At 56.8% G+C, this 19,821-nt stretch overlaps 1 protein-coding gene across 3 annotated transcripts in view; it reads right to left on the reverse strand.

Annotated features, from left to right (window-relative positions):
* ATP1A3 (ATPase Na+/K+ transporting subunit alpha 3) overlaps positions 1-19,821 on the reverse strand; it is a 193,556-nt gene that overhangs the window by 12,439 nt on the left and 161,296 nt on the right. Inside the window, exons 2-12 of one of the 3 annotated variants that reach the window (XM_050768413.1) lie at positions 17,828-17,985; positions 12,003-12,128; positions 11,845-11,904; positions 10,844-11,047; positions 9,025-9,138; positions 8,773-8,907; positions 7,642-7,759; positions 7,253-7,521; positions 2,594-2,792; positions 2,408-2,517; positions 2,188-2,322 (exon numbers count right to left, since the gene is read on the reverse strand). In XM_050768413.1, coding sequence (XP_050624370.1) covers positions 2,188-2,322; positions 2,408-2,517; positions 2,594-2,792; positions 7,253-7,521; positions 7,642-7,759; positions 8,773-8,907; positions 9,025-9,138; positions 10,844-11,047; positions 11,845-11,904; positions 12,003-12,128; positions 17,828-17,833 — 1,476 coding nt within the window. In that variant the 5' untranslated portion in view covers positions 17,834-17,985. Of the gene's footprint in view, positions 1-2,187; positions 2,323-2,407; positions 2,518-2,593; positions 2,793-7,252; positions 7,522-7,641; positions 7,760-8,772; positions 8,908-9,024; positions 9,139-10,843; positions 11,048-11,844; positions 11,905-12,002; positions 12,129-17,767; positions 17,788-17,827; positions 18,034-19,821 lie in introns of those variants that run through there. The other 2 variants (XM_050768414.1, XM_050768415.1) reach the window with 2 other exon arrangements.

The following is a 19,821-nucleotide window of genomic DNA, read 5'->3' on the forward strand; positions in this document are numbered from 1 at the left end:
AGACAGGGTCTTATTCTGTCACCCAGGCTGGAGAACAGTGGCGAGATCACAGCTCACTGCAGCCTTGACCTCCCGGGCTCATGCGATCCTCCCACTTCAGTCTCCCACGTAGCTGGGACCACAGGTCTGCACCACCATGCCTGGCTAATTTTTTGTAGAGATGTGCTGTCCCTATGTTGCCCACGCTGGTCTCAATTTCCTGAGTTCAAGCAATCCTCCTGCCTCGGTCTCCCAAAGTGCTGGAATTACAGGCGTGAGCCACCACGCCCGGCCATATGCTTCCATTTTTATGAAATGTCCAGAATAGGCAAATCCATACAGACAGAAAGTAGGTTAGTGGTTGCTTAGGGCTGGGAGTGTGGGGGAGGAGGGGGCGGGTGACAGCTGAGCGATGCGGGGTTTCTTTTTGGAGGTGATGAAAATGCTCTAAAATTGACTATGTGGATGACTGCCTATATCTGCAAATATACTAAAACTATTATACATTTAGAGGGACGAGCTACGGTATGTTAATTATATCTTAATAAAGTTATTTTAAAAGCTCTGAGTCAACTCCTGTGTCTCTTTGGCTCAGAAGCCCCTGGAGGCTTGTGTGCTCCTCAGAGTCACAGCCAAGTCCTCTCCATGCCCATGAGGTCTGACAGGATCTAGCCAGCACCCACCACTCCCACCAAGCTCCCTGGCTCCCAGCCCCTCTGCACTGGCTGGCTGGCTGGCTGGCGTTCAGATGCGCCAGCACACTCCCGCCTCTGTGCCTTTGCACAGGCTGTGCCTGCTACCCAAGTGCTCTTCCCCCAGACACCTGAAGGGCTCCCTCCCTCAGCACCACAACCGCTATGATTACCTCCTCATGCCTTTGTTATTGCCTGTCTTCTGGAGCCAGAGCGTAAGTCCCAGAGAGTGGGGGACTTCACCGTTTCACTCACTACTGTGTGTACACCCAGCACCCAAAACAGCGCCTAACGTGGTGGCTGCTCAAAAAATGTATACTGAATGGGCCAGGCATGGTGGCTTATGCCTGTAATCCCAGCACTTTGGGAGGCCGAGGTGGGTGGATCACTTGAGGTCAGGGGTTCAAGACCAGCCTGGCCAACATGGTGAAACCCCATCAATACTAAAAATACAAAAATTAGCTGGGCATGGTGGTGCACGCCTCTAATTCCAGCTACTTGGGAGGCTGAGATACGAGAATCACTTGAACCCAGAGGCGGAGGTTGCAGTGAGCTGAGATCACACCACTGCATTCCAGCCTGGGCGACAGAGCGAGACTCCGTCTCAAAAAAAAGTTTGCTGAGGCCGGGCACAGTGGCTGACGCCTGTAATCCCAGCACTTTGGGAGGCTGAGGCGGGCAGATCACGAGGTCAGGAGATCGACACCATCCTGGCTAACACGGTGAAACCTTGTCTCCACTAAAAATACAAAAAATTAGCCGGGCGTTGTGACGGGCGCCTGTAGTCCCAGCTACTTGGGAGGCTGAGGCAGGAGAATGGTGTGAACCCGGGGGGTGGAGCTTGCAGTGAGCCGAGATGGCGCCACTGCACTCCAGCCTGAGCGACAGAGTGAGACTCTGTCTCAAAAAAAAAAAGTTTGCTGAATAATTGAAAGTTGCTGTTCGGCCCCAAGAGGTCTCCTGCTTGTTCCCACTCTCTGCTGTAGGAAAACTTTTTTTCTTTTTCTTTTTTTTTTTTTGAGTCAGGGTCTTGCTCTGTCACCCAGGCTGGAGTGCAGTGCGTGATGTAGGCTCTCTGCAGCCCCAACCTCCCTGGCTCAGGCAATCCTCCTGCCTCAGACTCCCAAATCGCTGAGATCACGGGCACATACCACCACACCTGGCTAACTAAAAAAAAAAAAAAAAAAAAGATTCATACAGATGGGGTTTTGCCATCTTGCCCAGGCTGGTCTCAAACTCCTGGCCTCAAGTGATCCTCCTGCCTCAGCCTCCTAAAGTGCTGGTGTTACAGGTGTGAGCCACCACGCTCGGCCTGCAGGAAGATCTTTACTCCTCAGCGTCTCACTCCAACAGAGATCTGGCTCCTACTCCCAGGTTCTCCCCGTTCCTCTCCCCACCAGGTGGGTATTATCATTCCCATTTTACAGATGGGAAAATCAAGGTTCTGTGACACCCCTTTACGGGCATCATAGGGAGCCTGAGGTCCAGGCTGGCTCTCCCGGAAAGCCCAGAGTACCTGGTATTTGTTGGTGGAATTGAAGGGAATCTCAGCCACTTTCTTGTTGCGTTCACGCATCAGCTTCACGGAGCCAGAGGACAGCTCGATGCACTTGAGCAGGGCAGACTCAGAGGCATCCCCGGCCACATCCCTCTGCAGGGAGAGAGAGTCGTCAGAGCAGGGGCAGCGGAGGGCAGGACACAGGCGGGGCTGAGGTGAGGCCAGCAGCTGAGCCCACCTTGAGCACAGGGATGTTGTCCTGACCACCCTTGAAGACGGCGCGATTGCAGAGCCCGGCGATGTGAGACAGGGCCACCCAGGTGTGTGAGCTCTTGTCGAATGAGGTTCCTGGGGGAGGCATGTGTGAGGGCCAGGGGCTCCTGGAGCCAGGCGCCCATGGTCCTCACCCGGGGCCTGCGCTCACCTGACTGGTCCTCAGTGGTGTCAGCCTCGTGGATCTGGTTGTCAAACCACATGTGGGCGACCGTCATGCGGTTCTGAGTGAGGGTCCCTGTCTTGTCCGAGCAGATGGTGGACGTGGAGCCCAGGGTTTCTACAGCCTCCAAGTTCTTCACCAGGCAGTTCTTCCGGGCCATGCGCTTGGCAGTCAGCGTCAGACACACCTGGAGGACGAGCAAGGGCAGGCAAGTTACAGGGACAAGCCCGGCAGGCAGGGTTGGATGAATGACACCAGGGCCATAGCCCAGCAGCCCGGCCCCCGGAGAATCCTGAAGGCCTGGAAAAGAACGAGGCAGCAACGCCACCCTCAAGTTCAGACCAACAGAAACAGGGCAGAGATACCCAAAGACAGGGACAAGAATGCTCATAGCAGCCACATGCATAATAGTGCAAAATGGCCAGGCGCAGTGGCTCACGCCTGTAATCCCAGCACTTTGGGAGGCCGAGGTGCAAGGATTGTGTGAGCCCAGGAGTTTAAGACTAGCCTGGGCAACACAGTGAGACCTCAACTCTAGAGATTTTTTTGTTTTTTCAGTTAGCCAGGCATGGCGGCACGCACCAGTAGTCTTAGCTACTTGGGAAGCTGAGGCAGGAGGATCGCTTGAGCCCAGGAGTTCAAGGCTGCAGTAAGCTACGATGGCATCACTGCACTCCAGCCTTGGCGACAGAGTGAGACTCTGTCTTAAAATATTGTCCAGGCCAGACGGGGTGGCTCAGCCCTGTAATCCCAGCACTTTGGGAGACCGAGGTAGGCACATCACTTTAGATCAGGAGTTTGAGACCAGCCTGGCTAACATGGTGAAACCCTGTCCCTACTAAAAATACAGAAGTTAGCCGGGCATGGTGGTGAACACCTGTAATCCCAGCTACTTGGGAAGCTGAGGCACAAGAATCCCTTGAATCCAGGAGGCGGAGGTTGCAGTGATCCGAGATCGTGACGCTACACACCAGCCTGGGCAATAGAGTGAGACTCTGACTCAAAAAAAAAAAAAAAAAAAAAAATATTGGCCAGGCACAGTGGCTCACGCTTGTAATCCCAGCACTCTGGGAGGCCGAGGCGGGTGGATCATGAGGTCAGGAGATCGAGACCATCCTGGCTAACAAGGTGAAACCCCGTCTCTACTAAAAAATACAAAAAATTAACCAGGCGTGGTGGTGGGTGCCTGTAGTCCCAGCTACTTGGGAGGCTGAGGCAGGAGAATGGCGTGAACCCGGGAAGCGAAGCTTGCAGTGAGCCGAGATCGTGCCACTGCACTCCAGCCTAGGTGACAGAGCAAAAAAAAAAAAAGAAAAGAAAAGAAAAATTGTCCAAAACTGCAAACAACTCAGATGTCCACTAACAGCAGAAAAGATAAATTGTGGACAATGGAATGCTATACATTGATAAAAACAAATACATTACCGCTGCCTGCACCCGCATGGGTGAAGGTCAAAAACATGTTCAGCCAAAAAGAGCCAGAAATGAGTTCATACTGAATTATTCCATTAATACAAAGTTTCAATACAGGCAAAGTTAATCTATGCTGTTAGCAGCCAGATTAGCGGTTACCCTTGGCTTGGGGGTGTAGTGGCTAAATAAGGTCTTGAGGGGGCTTCAGGGAGATGCAATCTCGATGCAGCTGACGTGATTGTGTTCAGTTTGCCCCAAATCATCAGACTATATGTTCACAATATGCTTAATCCTTTGCATATAAAAATCTCTTTGACATAAGGTAGCATTTAACATAGCTAATACGGAAAACAGTAAACTTGTTTTTTTTGTTGTTTCGTTTTGTGTTTTTGTTTTTGGACACAGTCTCGCTCTGTCGGCCAGGCTGGAGTGCAGTGGCTCAGTCTCAGTTCACTGCAAACTCCGCCTCCCAGGTTCAAACGATTCTCGTGCCTCAGCCTCCTCAGTAGCTGGGATCACAGGCACCCACCACCATGCCTGGCTAATTTTTGTATTTTTAGTAGAGATGGGGTTTTGTCATGTTGGCCAGGCTGGTCTTGAACTCCTGATCTCAAGTGATCCACCCACCTCGGATTCCCAAAGTGCTGGGATTACAGGCGTGAGCCACCCTGTCCAGCCTTGATATGTAAAACTTTGCATAAAACATTAAGTCAAACAATGAAAGAGGAAAATGGTATTTCCAGGATAGTCCCTGGCATGCACCTTGAAGACAGCATTTAGTCAATATGCTCACAGCTGTCAGGGGGACCTCACAGAGAACGGACTTCTGGGGTGAAGCAGGCAGCAAAGAAGCCAGAGGAAAACTTTTAAATTATTATTAGTATTAGTATTAGTATTTTTTTCTTGAGATGGATTCTCCCTCTGATAAACAGGCTGGAGCGCAGTAGTGCAATCATGGCTCACTACAGCCTCAACCTCCTGGGTCAGCCTCCCGAGTAGCTAGGACTACAGGCATGTATCAACACGCCTGGCTAATTTTTAAATTTTATTTTATTTATTTATTTTTTTGGGGGGACAGAGTCTGGCTCTTGTCATCCGGGCTGGAGTACAGTGGCGTGATCTTGGCTCACTGCAACCTCTGACTCCTGGATTCAAGCTATTCTCCTGCCTTAGTCTCCTGAGTAGCTGGGATTACAGGCACCTGCCACCAAGCCCGGCTAATTTTTTTTCTTTTTTTTCTTTTTTTGAGACGGAGCCTCGCTCTGTCACCCAGGCTGGAGTGCAGTGGCACGATCTCGGCCCACTGCAAGCTCCACCTCCTGGATTCACGCCATTCTCCTAACTCAGCCTCCCAAGTAGCTGGGACTACAGGTGCCCGCCACCACGCCCGGCTAATTTTTTTGTATTTTTAGTAGAGACGGAGTTTCACTGTGTTAGCCAGGATGGTCTCGATCTCCTGATCTTGTGATCTGCCCGCCTCAGCCTCCCAAAGTGCCGGGACTACAAGTGTGAGCCACCGGGGTTGGCCACGCCCAGCTAATTTTTGTATTTTTAGTAAAGATGGGGTTTTGCCATGTTGGCCAGGCTGGTCTCGAACTCCTGACCTCAGGTGATCCTCCCGCCTCAGCCTCCCAAAGTGCTGGGACTACAGGCGTGAGCCACCGCACCAGCCTTTACATTTTTTTGTAGAGATGGGGTCTCACTCTGTTGTCCCGGCTGGTCTCAAACTCCTGACCTCAAGCAGTCCTCCTGCCTGGGCCTCCCAAACTGTTGGGATTACAGGCGTGAGCCACTGCACCAGGCTTATTATTTTATTTTATTTATTTACTTATTTATTTATTTTTTGAGATGGCATCTTGCTCTGTCACCCAGGCTGGAGTGCAATGGCATGATCTCGGCTCACTGCAACCTCCGCCTCCCGGGTTCAAGTGATTCTCCTGCCTCAGCCTCCCAAGTAGCTGGGACTACAGGTGTCAAGCACCATGCCCAGCTAATTTTTATATTTTTAATAGACACAGGGTTTCACCATGTTGGCCAGGATGGTCTTGATCTCTTGACCTCGTGATCCGCCTGCCTCGGCCTCCCAAAGTGCTGGGATTACAGGCGTGAGCCACCGTGCCCAGCCTATTTTATGTATTTTATATTTATTTATTTATTTATTTTTGAGATGGAGTTTCACTCTTGTTGCACAGGCTGGAGTGCAATGGCGTGATCTCGGCTCACTGCAACCTCCGCCTCCTGGGATCAAGTGATTCTCCTGCCTCAGCCTCCCAAGTAGCTGGGATTACAGGCATGCACCACCACGCCCAGCTAATTTTGTATTTTCAGTAGAGACAGGGTTTCACCATGTTGGCCAGGCTGGTCTTGAACTCCTGACCTTAGGTGATCTGCCTGCCTCGGCCTCCCAAAGTGCTGGGATTACAGAGTGAGCCACTGTGCCCAGCCTCATTATTTTATTTTATTTATTTATTTATTCATTTTTATTTATTTATTTTTTGGAGACGGAGTCTCGCTCTGTGGCCCAGGCTGGAGTGCAGTGGCGTGATCTCGGCTCACTGCGAGCTCCGCCTCCCGGGTTCACGCCATTCTCCTGCCTCAGCCTCCCGATAGCTGGAACTACAGGCGCCTGCCACCACACCCAGCTAATTTTTTGTATTTTTTGTAGAGATAAGGTTTCACCATGTTAGCCAGGATGGTCTTGATCTCCTGACCTCACGATCCACCCGCCTCAGCCTCCCAGAGTGCTGGGATTACAGGCGTGAGCCACCGCACCCGGCCCTATTTTATTTTTTAACTTGATGTACTCTTCGAACTTTTCATCATGAGCGTGCACTTCTTAATTTTGTAAGTAAACTTAACAAGCGATAGGATTGTTGGCTCTTTACGGCTTGCCAGTGTTTTTCCAGATTTTTGTTTGTTTCTTTGTTTGCTTTGTTAATGAGGCCCTCTGAGTCAGGCCCAGGTTGTCTTTCACAAGAACACTGTGATCCAGGTCCCCAGCCCCTTCTTTCCCAGCCCCACCTCCCCTAGACACATGGGTCCAGGCCTCCAGCCCCTCCTCCCTCAGACTCAGAGGCCGAGGCCCCCAGCCCCTTGTTTCCCAGCCCCAGGGGTCCAGACCCCAGTCCCACCTCCCCCAGACACATGGGTCCAGGCCTCCAGCCCCTCCTCCCTCAGACTCAGGGGCCCAGGCCCCCAGGCCCTCCCCGCGCAGACGCAGGAGCCCGGCCTTACAGTGACAGTGGCCAGCAGACCCTCTGGGACATTGGCCACGATGATGCCGATGAGGAAGATCACAGCCTCGAGCCAGGTGTATCCAAGAATGAGGGAGAGGATGAAGAAGGAAACGCCCAGGAAGACAGCCACGCCAGTGATGAGCTGGATGAAGTGCTCAATCTCGATGGCGATGGGCGTCTTGCCCACCTCCAGCCCTGAGGCCAGGGTGGCAATGCGGCCCATGACAGTACGGTCGCCCGTGGCCACCACCACGCCCCGAGCCGTGCCTGCAGGCCAGAGGGGTTAGGCTGAGGTGGGGTGGCTCAGGGAGGTTCCAGAGGTCCTGACCCCTTGGGACACGTCCCTGTGTCTGCCCCAGCTGTGTGTCTTCTCTGCACCCGCCTCACCTTCCACACAGTTGGTGGAGAAGAAGGTGATGTTCCGAGTCTCCAAGGGATTGTCGTGTGTGCAGTCGGGAGAGCGAGTCTGGGGCTCGGATTCGCCAGTCAGGGAGGAGTTGTCCACCTGGGGGTAGGTGCAACAGAGACAGGGTTCAGTCCAGGGCCTGGGACAGGAGGGTGTTTGTGCAGAGGGCTTGGGGCTGAAGGCTGTGTGCCTGGAGATCAAAGCTAGAAGCCTGGGTGCCCAGTGGGCGAGTGCTGTGTGGGAGGCCAGAGGCTGGAATCTTGAAGGTAGGGAGGACACAGGGCTGCTGGCCAAGGTCTAGGGTCCCTAAGGATCTCCGAAGGGTGAGGGCTAGGCCTGGACTCCTGACTGTTGGGTAAGGAGGGGTCCCAGGGTCTAAACTCCTAGGTCTGAAGGAGGAGGGCCTAGGGGCCTGGACTCCTGGGTCTGAGGGAGGAGGGGCTGGGGGCCTGGACTCCTGGGTCTGAGGGAGGAGGGGCTGGGGGCCTGGACTCTTGGGTCTGAGGGAGGAGGGGTTGGGGCCTGGACTCCTGGGTCTGAGTGAGGAGGGGTTGGGGCCTGGACTCCTGGGTCTGAGGGAGGAGGGGTTGGGGCCTGGACCCCTGGGCCTGAGGGAGGAGGGCTTAGGGGCCTGGACTCCTGGGTCTGAGGGAGGAGGGGCTGGGGGCCTGGACTCTTGGGTCTGAGGGAGGAGGGTTTGGGGCCTGGGCTCCTGGGTCTGAGGGAGGAGGGGGTTGGGGCCTGGACTCGGGTCTGAAGGAGGAGGGGCTGGGACCTGGACTTCTGAGACTGAGGGAGAAGGGGCTAGGTCTGGACCCCTGGGTCTGAGGGAGGAGGGACTGGGCCTGGGCTCCTGGGTCTGAGGGAGGAGGGACTGGGCCTGGGCTCCTGGGTCTGAGGGAGGAGGGGCTGGGCCTGGGCTCCTGGGTCTGAGGGAGGAGGGGCTGGGCATGGACTTCTGAGTCTGAGGGAGAAGGGGCTAGGTCTAGACCCCTGGGTCTGAGGGAGGAGGAGTTGGGGCCTGGGCTCCTGGGTCTGAGGGAGGAGGGGCTGGGCATGGACTCTGGGGCAGCCTGAGGGAGGGTAAAGCCCAGTCCCAGGCCCAGGCCCACCTTGCAGCCGTGGGCTGAGATGATCCGCAGGTCAGCTGGCACTCGGTCTCCGCCCTTGATCTCCACCAGGTCCCCGACCACCACCTCCTCAGCGTTCACCTGCATCTTCTCACCTTCCCGGATCACCAGGGCTTGCTGGGGTGGGATGGAGTAATGTGACCTCCAAGACTCCCTCTGCCTGGGGGTCACTGGGCCCAGCCCCCAGCCCATACACTAACACCCCTCTCTGGCCCCTTGCCGGGCACCCTTCACCTGCGGCACCATGTTCTTGAAGGACTCCATGATCTTGGAGCTCTTGGCCTCCTGGTAGTACGAGAAGCAGCCAGTGATGATCACCACGGCCGCCAGCACGATGCCCAGGTACAGCTGTGGGGAGATGTGGGGATGTTGATCAGGGGCCGCCCACGCCGCTCCCCACCAGTCCCTGCATGCCTGGGAAGGGAGCTTTGTGTCAATGGGGGTCTGTATTTGTGTGTCTGACCCCAGACTGGTTATGAGGGTTGGTGTGTCTGAGTCTCCCCTGTCTGTGCTTGAGTCCCTCTTTCTGTAACAGTTGTGTTTGAATCTAAGGGTCTGTCGATTTTTTTGGTTTTTTTTTTTGAGACAGAGTCTTGCTCTGTCGCCCAGGCTGGAGTGCAGTGGCATGATCTCGGCTCACTATAAGCTCCTCTTCCTAGTTCAAGCGATCCTCCTGCCTCAGCCTCCTGAGTAAGCTGGGACTACAGGCGTGTACCACCACACCCGGCTAATTTTTTGTATTTTTAGTAGAGATGGGGTTTCACCACATTGGCTAGGATGGTCTTGATCTCCTGACCTTGTGATCCGCCGCCTTGGCCTCCAAAAGTGCTGGGATTACAGGCGTGAGCCACCATTCCTGGCCTTTTTTTTTTTTTTTTTTTTTTTTTTTTGAGACAGGTCTCGCTCTGCTACCCAGCCTGGAGTACAGTGGCGCAGTCTCAGCTCATTGTAGCCTCAACCTCCCCAGGTTCAAGCAATCCTCCCACCTCAGCCTCCAGAATAGCTAGCACTACAGGTGTGCGCCACCAGGCCTGGCTGTTTTTTGTATTTTTTTGTATTTTTTTAGAGACTGGGTCTGTCTGGGAAACTCAGGTTTCTGGAACTCCTGGCCTCAAGTAAGCCTCCTGCCTTGGCCTCCCAAGGAGCTGGGGTGACAGGCATGAGCCACCATGCCCGACTTGTCCATCTATTTTGTGTGTGTGTCTGTCCTCCTGCACATGTTAAAGAGTCTAGGATGCGGCTATCTGTCCGTGTGTCTGTATGACTGGCTGCATGCCTGACTTTACATTCTACAAGGCAGCTTCTTCGGTTCTCTGTGTGTGGCTCTCTGTCTCTGTGTCTCCAGCTTTGCCTCTCTGTGAGAGCTTATGTCTGAGACTGTTTAGATTTGAATATCTGAGGACACTGTCTGTGCCTGACTCTCACATCTCTCCGTCATGAGGTTATGCCTGCATTACTGTGTGTGTGTGTGTGAGCTTCTCCGTCAATGTATGTCTGAGTCTGTGTCTGTGTTTCTGAATTAGGTGGCCGTGTTTGAATCCATATCCTGGTGTGGTGTCTGTGTTGACCCTCCACGTGCATGCATGTGTGTGCACCTACGCAGGTGAGCATCTCTGTGTGGCTGGTGTGTGGGTCTGTGTTACGTGCATGGGATCTGAGGCTGCATCTCGAATGTGTCCCTGTGTTATGGGGATGGGCCCTGATGTATCAGCAGCTGGGTGTGCCTGGGTCTCTATGTAATACTCACTCTGGGTATCTGTCAGGCCATGACCACCTGCTGGTGCCTGTTCTCAAGGCCACTGAGGTCACACAGCCTTGGGACATAGCCCCGGGTCACACATTCTGCTGCGGGGCCTTGGACAAGTTACCTGGCTTTTCTGAGCCTCAGTTTGCCTTGTATTTGATTTGGTTCTCCTGCTGGGTGATTGTGAGTTAGATGGGAAAAAGGGAGAGGGTGGGCTGTGAAAAGCCTGGAGGGATGGGAAGAAGTTGGGGGGTGGTATCCATAAATAAATGTGTAGGGCCTTGCGCAGGGCAGGGTCCAGGCACTCACGTTGTCACCAGAGGGGTCGTCCTCGGTGCCTGCCTGGATACCGTAGGCCAGGAAGCAGAGGATAGCCCCAATCCACAGCAGGATGGAGAAGCCCCCAAAGAGCTGCCGGCAAAACTTGACCCACTCTGGGGTGGTAGGCGGTGGCGTGAGTGCGTTCGGCCCGTCCCGGGCCAGGATCTCCTGGGCTTTGCTGTGGGTCAAACCCTGAGGGACAGAGGACTCACACAGAACCCTCCCTGGGCAACCCTGGCACCCCAGGCCTTCACCAGACCCCCAGAATTTAAGACACCAGCCCCAGCCCCTCCTCCCTCAGACCCAGGGGTCCAGGCCCCAGCCCCTTCTCCCTCAGACCCAGGGGTCCAGGCCCCAGCCCCTCCTCCCTCAGACCCAGGGGTCCAGGCCCCCACCCTGCCTCCCTCAGACCCAGGGGTCCAGGCCCCAGCCCCTCCTCCCTCAGACCCAGGGGTCCAGGCCCCCACCCTGCCTCCCTCAGACCCAGGGGTCCAGGTCCCCAGCCCCTCTTCCCTCAGACCCAGGAATCCAGGCCCCCAGCCCCTCCTCCCTCAGTTCCAGGGGTCCAGCCCCAAGCCCCTTCTCCCTCAGACCCAGGGGTCCAGGCCCCCAGCCCCTTCTCCCTCAGACCCAGGGGTCCAGGCCCCCAGCCCCTTCTCCCTCAGACCCAGGGGTCCAGGTCCCCAGCCCCTCTTCCCTCAGACCCAGGAGTCCAGGCCCCCAGCCCCTCCTCCCTCAGACCCAGGGGTCCAGGCCCCAGTCCCTCCTCCCTCAGTTCCAGGGGTCCAGGCCCCAGTCCCTCCTCCCTCAGTTCCAGGAGTCCAGGTCCCAGCTCCTCCTCCCTCAGACCCAGGGATCCTGGCCCCCAGCCCCTCCTCCCTCAGATCCAGTGGTCCAGACCCCAGCCCCTCCTCCCTCAGACCCAGGAGTCCCAGCCCCCAGCTCCTCCTCCCTAATTCCCATGGTCCCAGCCCGCAGCCTGGCCGCACCTGCACACAGTCTGTGTTGTACTTCCGGCAGACCTCTTCCACTGACATCTTGTGCTCTGTCTGAGGAACAGGAGTTTGGGGAAGACGATGAGTGCCTAGGCCAGCCAGGAACTGGTGAGGCTCTCTGGGAGGGTGTGCGGGCAGAGGGCAAGGCTTACCATAGCCACCTCCTTCTTGAGGTCATCCAGGTCCCGGCGCTCCTTGCCCTTGTTCTTCTTGGGCGAGTCCTTGTCATCTTTCTTGTCCTGCGAGGTGGCGATACGATAGCTGTCAGAGTCACCAGACTGCGGGCGAGAAGGGGTTCCAGGGGGACACCGGCCCTCCGTGCCCCGGCTATCCTCCTGGCCGGTGCCCCTGCATCTCTGGGTGGGGGTCTCTGCCTCTCGGAGTCTCCCTGTGTCTCCTGGCACCTCTGGATGACTTCACTTCCTTTCTGCCTCTGGTGACTCTCAGGCCTCGGTGAGTCTCGTCTGCTCCGATCGGCTTCCCTGTCTCTGGTTCTGTGTGTCTCTGAGTCTCTGTCCCCGAAGGTCCCTGTCTGGCTTCTGCCTATGTTTCTGTCTCTCTCTGTTTCTGTGCCCATCTTTGCGGGTCTCTCCCCTTCTGTGTTCTGTGTCTATGTGACTTTGTTTTTGTTTTTTGAAACAGTGTCTCACTCTGATGCCCAGGCTGGAGTGCAGCGATCACAGCTCATTGCAGCCTCAACTTCTGAGGCTCAGTGATCCTCCCACCTCGGCCTCCTGTGTAGTTGGGACTACAGGTGTGTGCTAATTTTTAATTTTTTTCTAGAGATAGGGTCTCACTATGCTGCCCAGGCTGGTCTCTAACTCCTGGACTCAAGCGATCCTCCTGCTTTAGCCTCCCAAAGTATTGGAATTACAGGCGTGAGCCACTGTGCCCCGCCTCTATGTGACATTTTAACTCTGCTTCTGTCTCTTCTTCCCTCTCCCTGGCCCTGTCCAATCTTCCTACATATCTGTCTTTTCTATGTCTCCATCTGTATCTCTCTCTATCTCTTTCTCCTCTGTCTGTCTCCCTTGATGTGTCTCTCCAGGTCTGTTTGTGGCTCTTGGTCTTATTGTTTTGTTTCATCATCTCTCTGTCTCCTGTCTCTTTATCTCTCCATCTCTGTATCTCTATCTCTGCAAGGCTGTTTCTCTCCCTCGATAGCTCTCTCTCTCTCTATCACTCTGATCTCTTTATGTTGTCTCTGTCATTCTCTATCCCGATCCCAGTCTCTGGGTCTCTCTGCATATGTCTTTCTATGATTTTGTCTCTCTCTGATCTCTGGTTCTTTCTGTCTCTCTGTCTTGCATGATGTCTGTCTCCATCTCTTGGCTGTCTCTCCCCAGGTCTGGCTGAGTTTCTGTCTCTCTGGGTTCTTATTTCCCTCTGAGTTGGCGTTTCAAGGATCAGTACTTTCTGTCTGTCTTTTTCCACCTTTCGGTCTGTCTCCCTCTGTCATTGTGTCTCTATCTTCCTCTCTCAAGCTGTCTCCTCTGGGACGCTCACATCTCTCCCTACCTGTCTCTTCTCCTGTTTCAACCTCTCTGTCTCTCTGATATCTCTCTCTCTGGGATCTGCCTATCTCTGTCTCTCTCCCACTCTCTCTGGGATCTCCTCTCTATCTCTGAATCTCTCCTCTCTCACTATCACTAAGATCTCTTCTCTCTCTCTCTCTGTGTGTCTCTCTTTGGAATTTTCCTTTCTGTCTCTCTCTCCTTCCCCATATATCTCTCATTCTTTTTCTCTCTCTCACTGTCTCATCCTGGGATTTTCCTCTCTATCTCTGTCTCTTTCTCCCACTGTCTCTCTCTCTGGGATCTCCTCAATACCTCTCTCTCTTAATGTCTCTCTCTGAGACCTTCCCCTCTCTCTCTCCCCATATATATATATATATATATATAGGATCTTTCTCTCTCTGTCTCTTTCTCTCACTTTCTCTCTGGGATCTTATTCTCTATTTCTGCTTCTCTGAGATCTCCTCTCTGTCTCTGGGATCTGCCTCTCTCTCTCTGTCTGTCTGTATCTCCGTCTCTGTCTCTCTCACTGTCTCCCTCTGGGACCTTCCTCTATCTCTGTCTCTATCTCCCTGTCTCTGTCTCTCTCTGGGATCTCTGTTAAGGACGCCCATGGAGCGTCCTTAACAGAGGCTGGGCATGGCCAGGTCCCTGGAGGACACAGCAGGAGAGCGAGAGGCAGAAGCCCTAGTCCTGGCTTGAACTGCGCATGGTGTGAGTGCCTGAAGTTCCAGTTTGGGAGCCTGGGCGGATGGGGAGGGCAGTGTCCGAGGCTGGTGGGAGGGGTGGGGCGAGGCTGGGTGCTGCGAGGGCTGCTGACAGGTCCTGCAGGCCCAGGGCCAAGCTGGGATCCGAGGCTCAGCGCGGCTCAGCACTAATCTCCTCGTGACCTTGCAGAGGGCCTGAGCTGCCTGCTGTCTGCCCCCAGACCCAGACGCTGAGTCGGAGGGTGGGGGTGTGCAGGGAGGGGCAGCAGGCTGGAGATCTGGGAGCCTCAAGAAGGGGTGCAGGGGGTGGGAGGGAGGCTTGGCCCCATGCCAGCCCTGCAGCAGCACTGCGTCTCAGATGAGGAGGCACAGAGGCTTGGGGGACGGGGAGACCATCTTTCATACTCCCCTGCAGTGCCAGGGGTGGTCTCAGCTTTGCCAGACAGGGTAGACCCAGGGATGGAGAGACATGGAGAGATGGAGAGTTGTGGAGCTACAAAGGCCTGGGGTCAAGTCCTGTGCAGGAGGCCAGGAGAGGGGTGAGATGGGGGTCAGGAGAGAGAGAGAGGGAGAAAATCAGCTGCCTACCCAGAAACCTTAGTGAAGGCTGGGAGCTGATGCTTGGGGCCCCATAAAAGCTAAGGCCAGGGCCGGACTTTCAGATCCTGAGAGAGGCTGGGGTCCTGGACCCCTGGGTCTGAGGGAGGAGGGGCTGGGGGCCTGGACCCCTGGGTCTGAGGGAGGAGGGGCAGGGGCCTGGACTCCTGGATTGAGGGAGGAGGGGATGGGCCTGGACTCCTGGTCGGAGGGAGGAGGGGTCTGGGGGGCTGGACTCCTAGTCTGAGGGAGGAGGGGCTGGGGGCCTGGACCCCTGGGTCTGAGGGAGGAGGGAGGGCTGGGGGCCAGGACATCTGGGTCTGAGGGAGGAGGAGGGAGGGCTGGGGGCCAGGACCCCTGGGTCTGAGGGAGGAGGGAGGGCTGGGGGCCTGGACCTCTGGGTCTGAGGGAGGAGGGAGGGCTGGGGGCCAGGACCCCTGGGTCTGAGGGAGGAGGGAGGGCTGGGGGCCAGGACCCCTGGGTCTGAGGGAGTAGGGAGGGCTGGGGGCCTGGACCCCTGGGTCTGAGGGAGGAGGGAGGGCTGGGGGCCAGGACTCCTGGGTAAGAGGGAGGAAGGGCTGGGGGCCTGGACTCCTGGTCTGAGGGAGGAGGGGCTGGGGGCCTGGACTCCTGGGTCTGAGGGAGGAGGGGATGGGCCTGGACTCCTGGTTGGAGGGAGGAGAGGTCTGGGGGGCTGGACTCCTGGTCTGAGGGAGGAGGGGCTGGGGGCCTGGACTCCTGGGTCTGAGGGAGGAGGAGCTGGGGACCTGGACTCCTGGGTCTGGGAGAGGAAGGTCTGGGGGCCTGGACTCCTGGTCTGAGGGAGGAGGGGCTCGGGGCCTAGACTCCTGGGTCTGAGGGAGGGAGGTCTGGGGGCCTGGACTCCTGGATCTGAGGGAGGAGGGGCTGCGGGCCTGGACTCCTGGGTCTGAGGGAGGAGGGACTGGGGCCTGGAATCCTGAGTCTGAGGGAGGAGGGGATGGGCCTGGACTCCTGGTTGGAGGGAGGAGGGGTCTGGGGGCCTGGACTCCTGGTCGGAGGGAGGAGGGACTTGGGGCCTGGACTCCTGGGTCTGAGGGAGGAGGGGCCGGGGGCCTGGACTCCTGGGTCTGAGGGAGGAGGGGCCGGGGGCCTGGACTCCTGGGTCTGAGGGAGGAGGGGCTGGGGCCTGGACTCCTGGGTCTGAGGGAAGAGGGGCTGGGGCCTGGACTCCTGGATCTGGGGGAGGAGGGGCTGGGGCCTGGACTCCTGGTCTGAGGGAGGAGGGACTGGGAGCCTGGACTCCTGGCTCACCCTGGCCCTGGCCTTGGCTCCTGCTCGCCCTTGCCATGATCAGACCCCAGCGGGCTCCCATCTGTTGGAGTGCAGAGCTGAGGCTTTCCCAGTCAAGGCAGGAGGCCCAGATGGGCGCACTGTGGGGCGGGAGCACCTCCAAGGGTGGGGGCCACGCCTGTCTCGCTGTGGCCGCCTCTGCAGCTCCTTGCCATTTTCCGTGCTGTCCGCCTCTCCCTGATCTGGCGCCAGCTCCCGCAGCCTCTCTGCGCCTGGGCCAGCCTCCCCTCCCCCTCGCAGGGGACCTGGCCCACATCTCTGGCTGTCTCTCCCTTGACCTCCCCCTTTGCCCTCTGCCTCTTCTTCCTTTCCCTCAGACTGACTGTGGTTGCCGCTAGATAGGAAATATCTGTCCTTGTGTCTCTTTCTCTGAGCCTCAGTTTCTCATTTTCTCTCTCAGTGTCTCTCCATGTGTCTCAGACATGTCTCTCTGCTTCTCTGTCTCTTTCTCTCTATGTCCATGTCTCTTTCTCTGTCTCTTTCAGAGCATCTCTGTCTTTCCATGTGTCTCTGTCTTTCCTTCCCATGTCTAAGCTGCCTTCATTTCTCCTCTCGTCCCCACTCCTTTTCCTAAGACCACCCTCCCACCACTTCCTTCTCTAGGGCTTTTAGCATCAGTCTTCTCCCAATCCATCCACAGTTTCCCTCACTCCATCCCACTTACCTGACAGCCATCACTGACTACCCCTTTCTCCCTTCTCTCCCCTAGTCCTGGCCCAACCCAATCCTCCTTCCCAGCCCCCCTGGCCCACCCTGCCCCACCCCACAGAGCTGCACCCCCATCCCCCGCCTCCATCTCTGGGCCCATCAGCCTTTTATCCGCCATCTTTCTCCCTAGTCCTCATATTCTCCCTCCACTGGCCTCTCCCGCCCTCTTCATCCCACCTACCTCCACCCACCCCCTCCTCTCCTGATTCCCCCTCCCTTCAGCCCCGCCCCAGACACACAGGGAGGAATTCAGGGCTGCAGCAAGGGTCAGGTGGTCAGCCAGGGAGGGAGGCGGCATCTGCTGGAGAGACTCACAGACAGACAAGGACACACGGACACAGAAGCAAGGACACAGCCAGGCATGCACGCTCCCCACTACACAGTTGCACACGCACACCCTCATCTGTGCACTCAGTCTCCCCACCTTGGCTCTCTTGTTCCTCTCCTCCTCCCAGCCTCCCATGCCTGCTCCTCTACATGAGGGGCTGTACACACACACACACTGCAGCCCCACGCTGCGACACTGCGGAGCCTGCACACACACACACACACACACACACACACACACACACACACTGCAGAGCTCCCCCATCCAGGCCTGGAAGGAGAAAGAGAGGTCATCTGGTGTCCATCCCAAAGCCTGGACCTATCTGCACCCTGCCAGGGAAGCAGGAGGGCCTCAATAACCCCAGACGCACCAACATGAGCTCTCACAGACACACCCAGATGCGACTGCAGACTTTCAGACACTACGGGCCCCACACACTCGCTGCCAGGGCCTGACCGAGCCAGCAGCTCTCATACACACATGCAACCGTGCACATGCAACCTCACAAGGTCAGGCGGAGATGCTGAGGGCTGGCCCACGACCTCGCTGATCCCCGCACACAAAGCCATGTCAACGTGCGCCACAGACCCCCCGCCGCTCCCTGCGGCCCCGCGCACACATTCGCAGCAGCCCCACGACCACATGCATTGGCCGGGTCAGCCGGCTTCCCGGGTCTCGCAGGCCTGGCCCCGGAGGGCAAGGGTTCCGGCGCCCCCGCCCCCCGCGCACACCCAATGTCACCGGCCCCACAATGTCACACGGAAGCGGCGCGCAGCCGGCCCAGCACCTACCCCCATCTTGGCGGCTCCGCTGGGAGAGAGCCGGGCGGGCGGGGCGGGGGCCTCTGGGAGGGCTCAGGCGCAGGCTTGGGCTGGGGGCCTCTGCAGCGCCCGCGCCTCGGTCGGTGCGCGCGTCCGTCCGTCCGTCCGTTGGTCCCACCGCACAGAGGCTGCGGCGGCCGCCGCCTCCGCCTCCTCATATGCCCGCGTCCACGGGAGGGGGGCGGCGCTGGCCAATCAGGGGCGCCGCCGTGCAGACGGACGGCCGGCGGCCCCACCCCCGGTACTGCAGCTGTCCTCCCCCTGGGCTCCGCAAAGTGGCGGCGCGGCCGCGAAAGAGGAGCGCTGCGGGGGTGGGGGGATTCCCGGAGACCCCCGCAATAGGGGACCTGGAGACCCCCTCAATACGGGGTAGGGCCTCCAAGGAGGGGCGCTCAGGGAAAGAGAACCCCGGAAATCCTCTCATTGTGGGGGTGTGCCATCACCGAGAAGGGTACGCTGTGGGGGGGCGGGTGGTGACACGGGGTGGGAGGAAAACCCGGTGAATCACTGCAGTGTGGCACCAGGGCCCCTGGAGACGGTGGGGGGTGGTGCTGTTCAGGGAGCGGGCCCTGCAGGAGGTGAAGTTGGAGGGGAACACAAGAGAGCAAGAAAGGCAATTGAGGAGGGGAGATGGGGGGAGGAGCCCGGAGATTCCTTCACTGTGGGTGCCCCCCCACTACGCCTGAGCTATCCAATGAGCCACAACCACACAGGGTATACGGGAGACACAACACGGTGGAGGATGGCCCCAGGAGACCCAGAAAATGCCCAGTGTCACAGTTACACAGGACCATCACACTCATAGCCCAGACGCTAGGGACATGCACACACCACAGGGTTGCACTCACATTCCATCACATGCCAGCATGTGCCCTCACACACATACCACCCCATCACACACAGAGTCTCAAACATATAGGAGTGAAACACACACAAGGCACACACCTTACACACCCATCATACCACAAGATAATCACAATCACAGTCACAAAGTGCTGTGCAGACTAACATGGACACTCCGAAAATCACAGACTCACACATCACACACTCTACCACACCTGACCTCCCACCATTTCACATAGAGACCCACACCGTGCAACCCAGAAACCAAAACACACCTGCACTCAGCACCATCACACACACACAGGCCTCACACTGCCTCCAGACACATTACATCAGCCTTTGTGGACATCGTTGCATGATCCCACAATGTTGTACACATCCTCACACACACTGCTCCCTAGTGTGTCTGGGCATGAGCAACAGCCCACAGTGCAAAATTGCCAATGCTAACTGTGAATGACAGACAAAAAGGTGCACACACTTACACACAGCACAATAATTCAAACACAAGTCACACGACACCCACACATCTCCCACACATACACACATCACGTTATTGCAGCATTATCGCAGACATCTTTGTTGCACCTCCAAACACACCCCAACGCCCTCACCCACATGACACACAGCCCTCATCACAGTATATGTACACACACAGACGCACAGCCGGCACCCACACCCCAGGCCTGCCGCCGACACACAACACCCCATCAGTCACCCCACTGGAGCCCAAGAAGTTGAGGCCTCCCCACTCACTCCAACACCACTTTGTTCTAGGAGGAACACCCCAGACTCTCCCTGGGGATTGTAGAAGAGGAAGAGAGAGAGACACAGAGAGCATTTGACCTTGTAGCTTTCTCAGAATGTGGGTATCCTCTCCACCTATGGGAAAGGAGATGTAGGAGACACAGGCAAGGGATGGGGAGTGAGCTTGGTGTGTGAGGGTGGGTGGGTGAAGGTTGAGGACCTGGTGCAAGGAAATGTGTGAAAGGCTGAAGGCCAGAGAGAGGTACAAAAACAGAGACAGAGATTCAGAGCCACAGCATATGAACAGAGATAGGGCCAGAGAGTGAATGGAGACTTTCCCCAGTGCCCAGAGCCCCATCCCAATCCCGTCCTCT

The sequence above is a fragment of the Macaca thibetana genome, chromosome 19 (genome assembly GCF_024542745.1).
Source record: "Macaca thibetana thibetana isolate TM-01 chromosome 19, ASM2454274v1, whole genome shotgun sequence".
In the NCBI taxonomy this organism is placed as follows: domain Eukaryota; kingdom Metazoa; phylum Chordata; class Mammalia; order Primates; family Cercopithecidae; genus Macaca; species Macaca thibetana.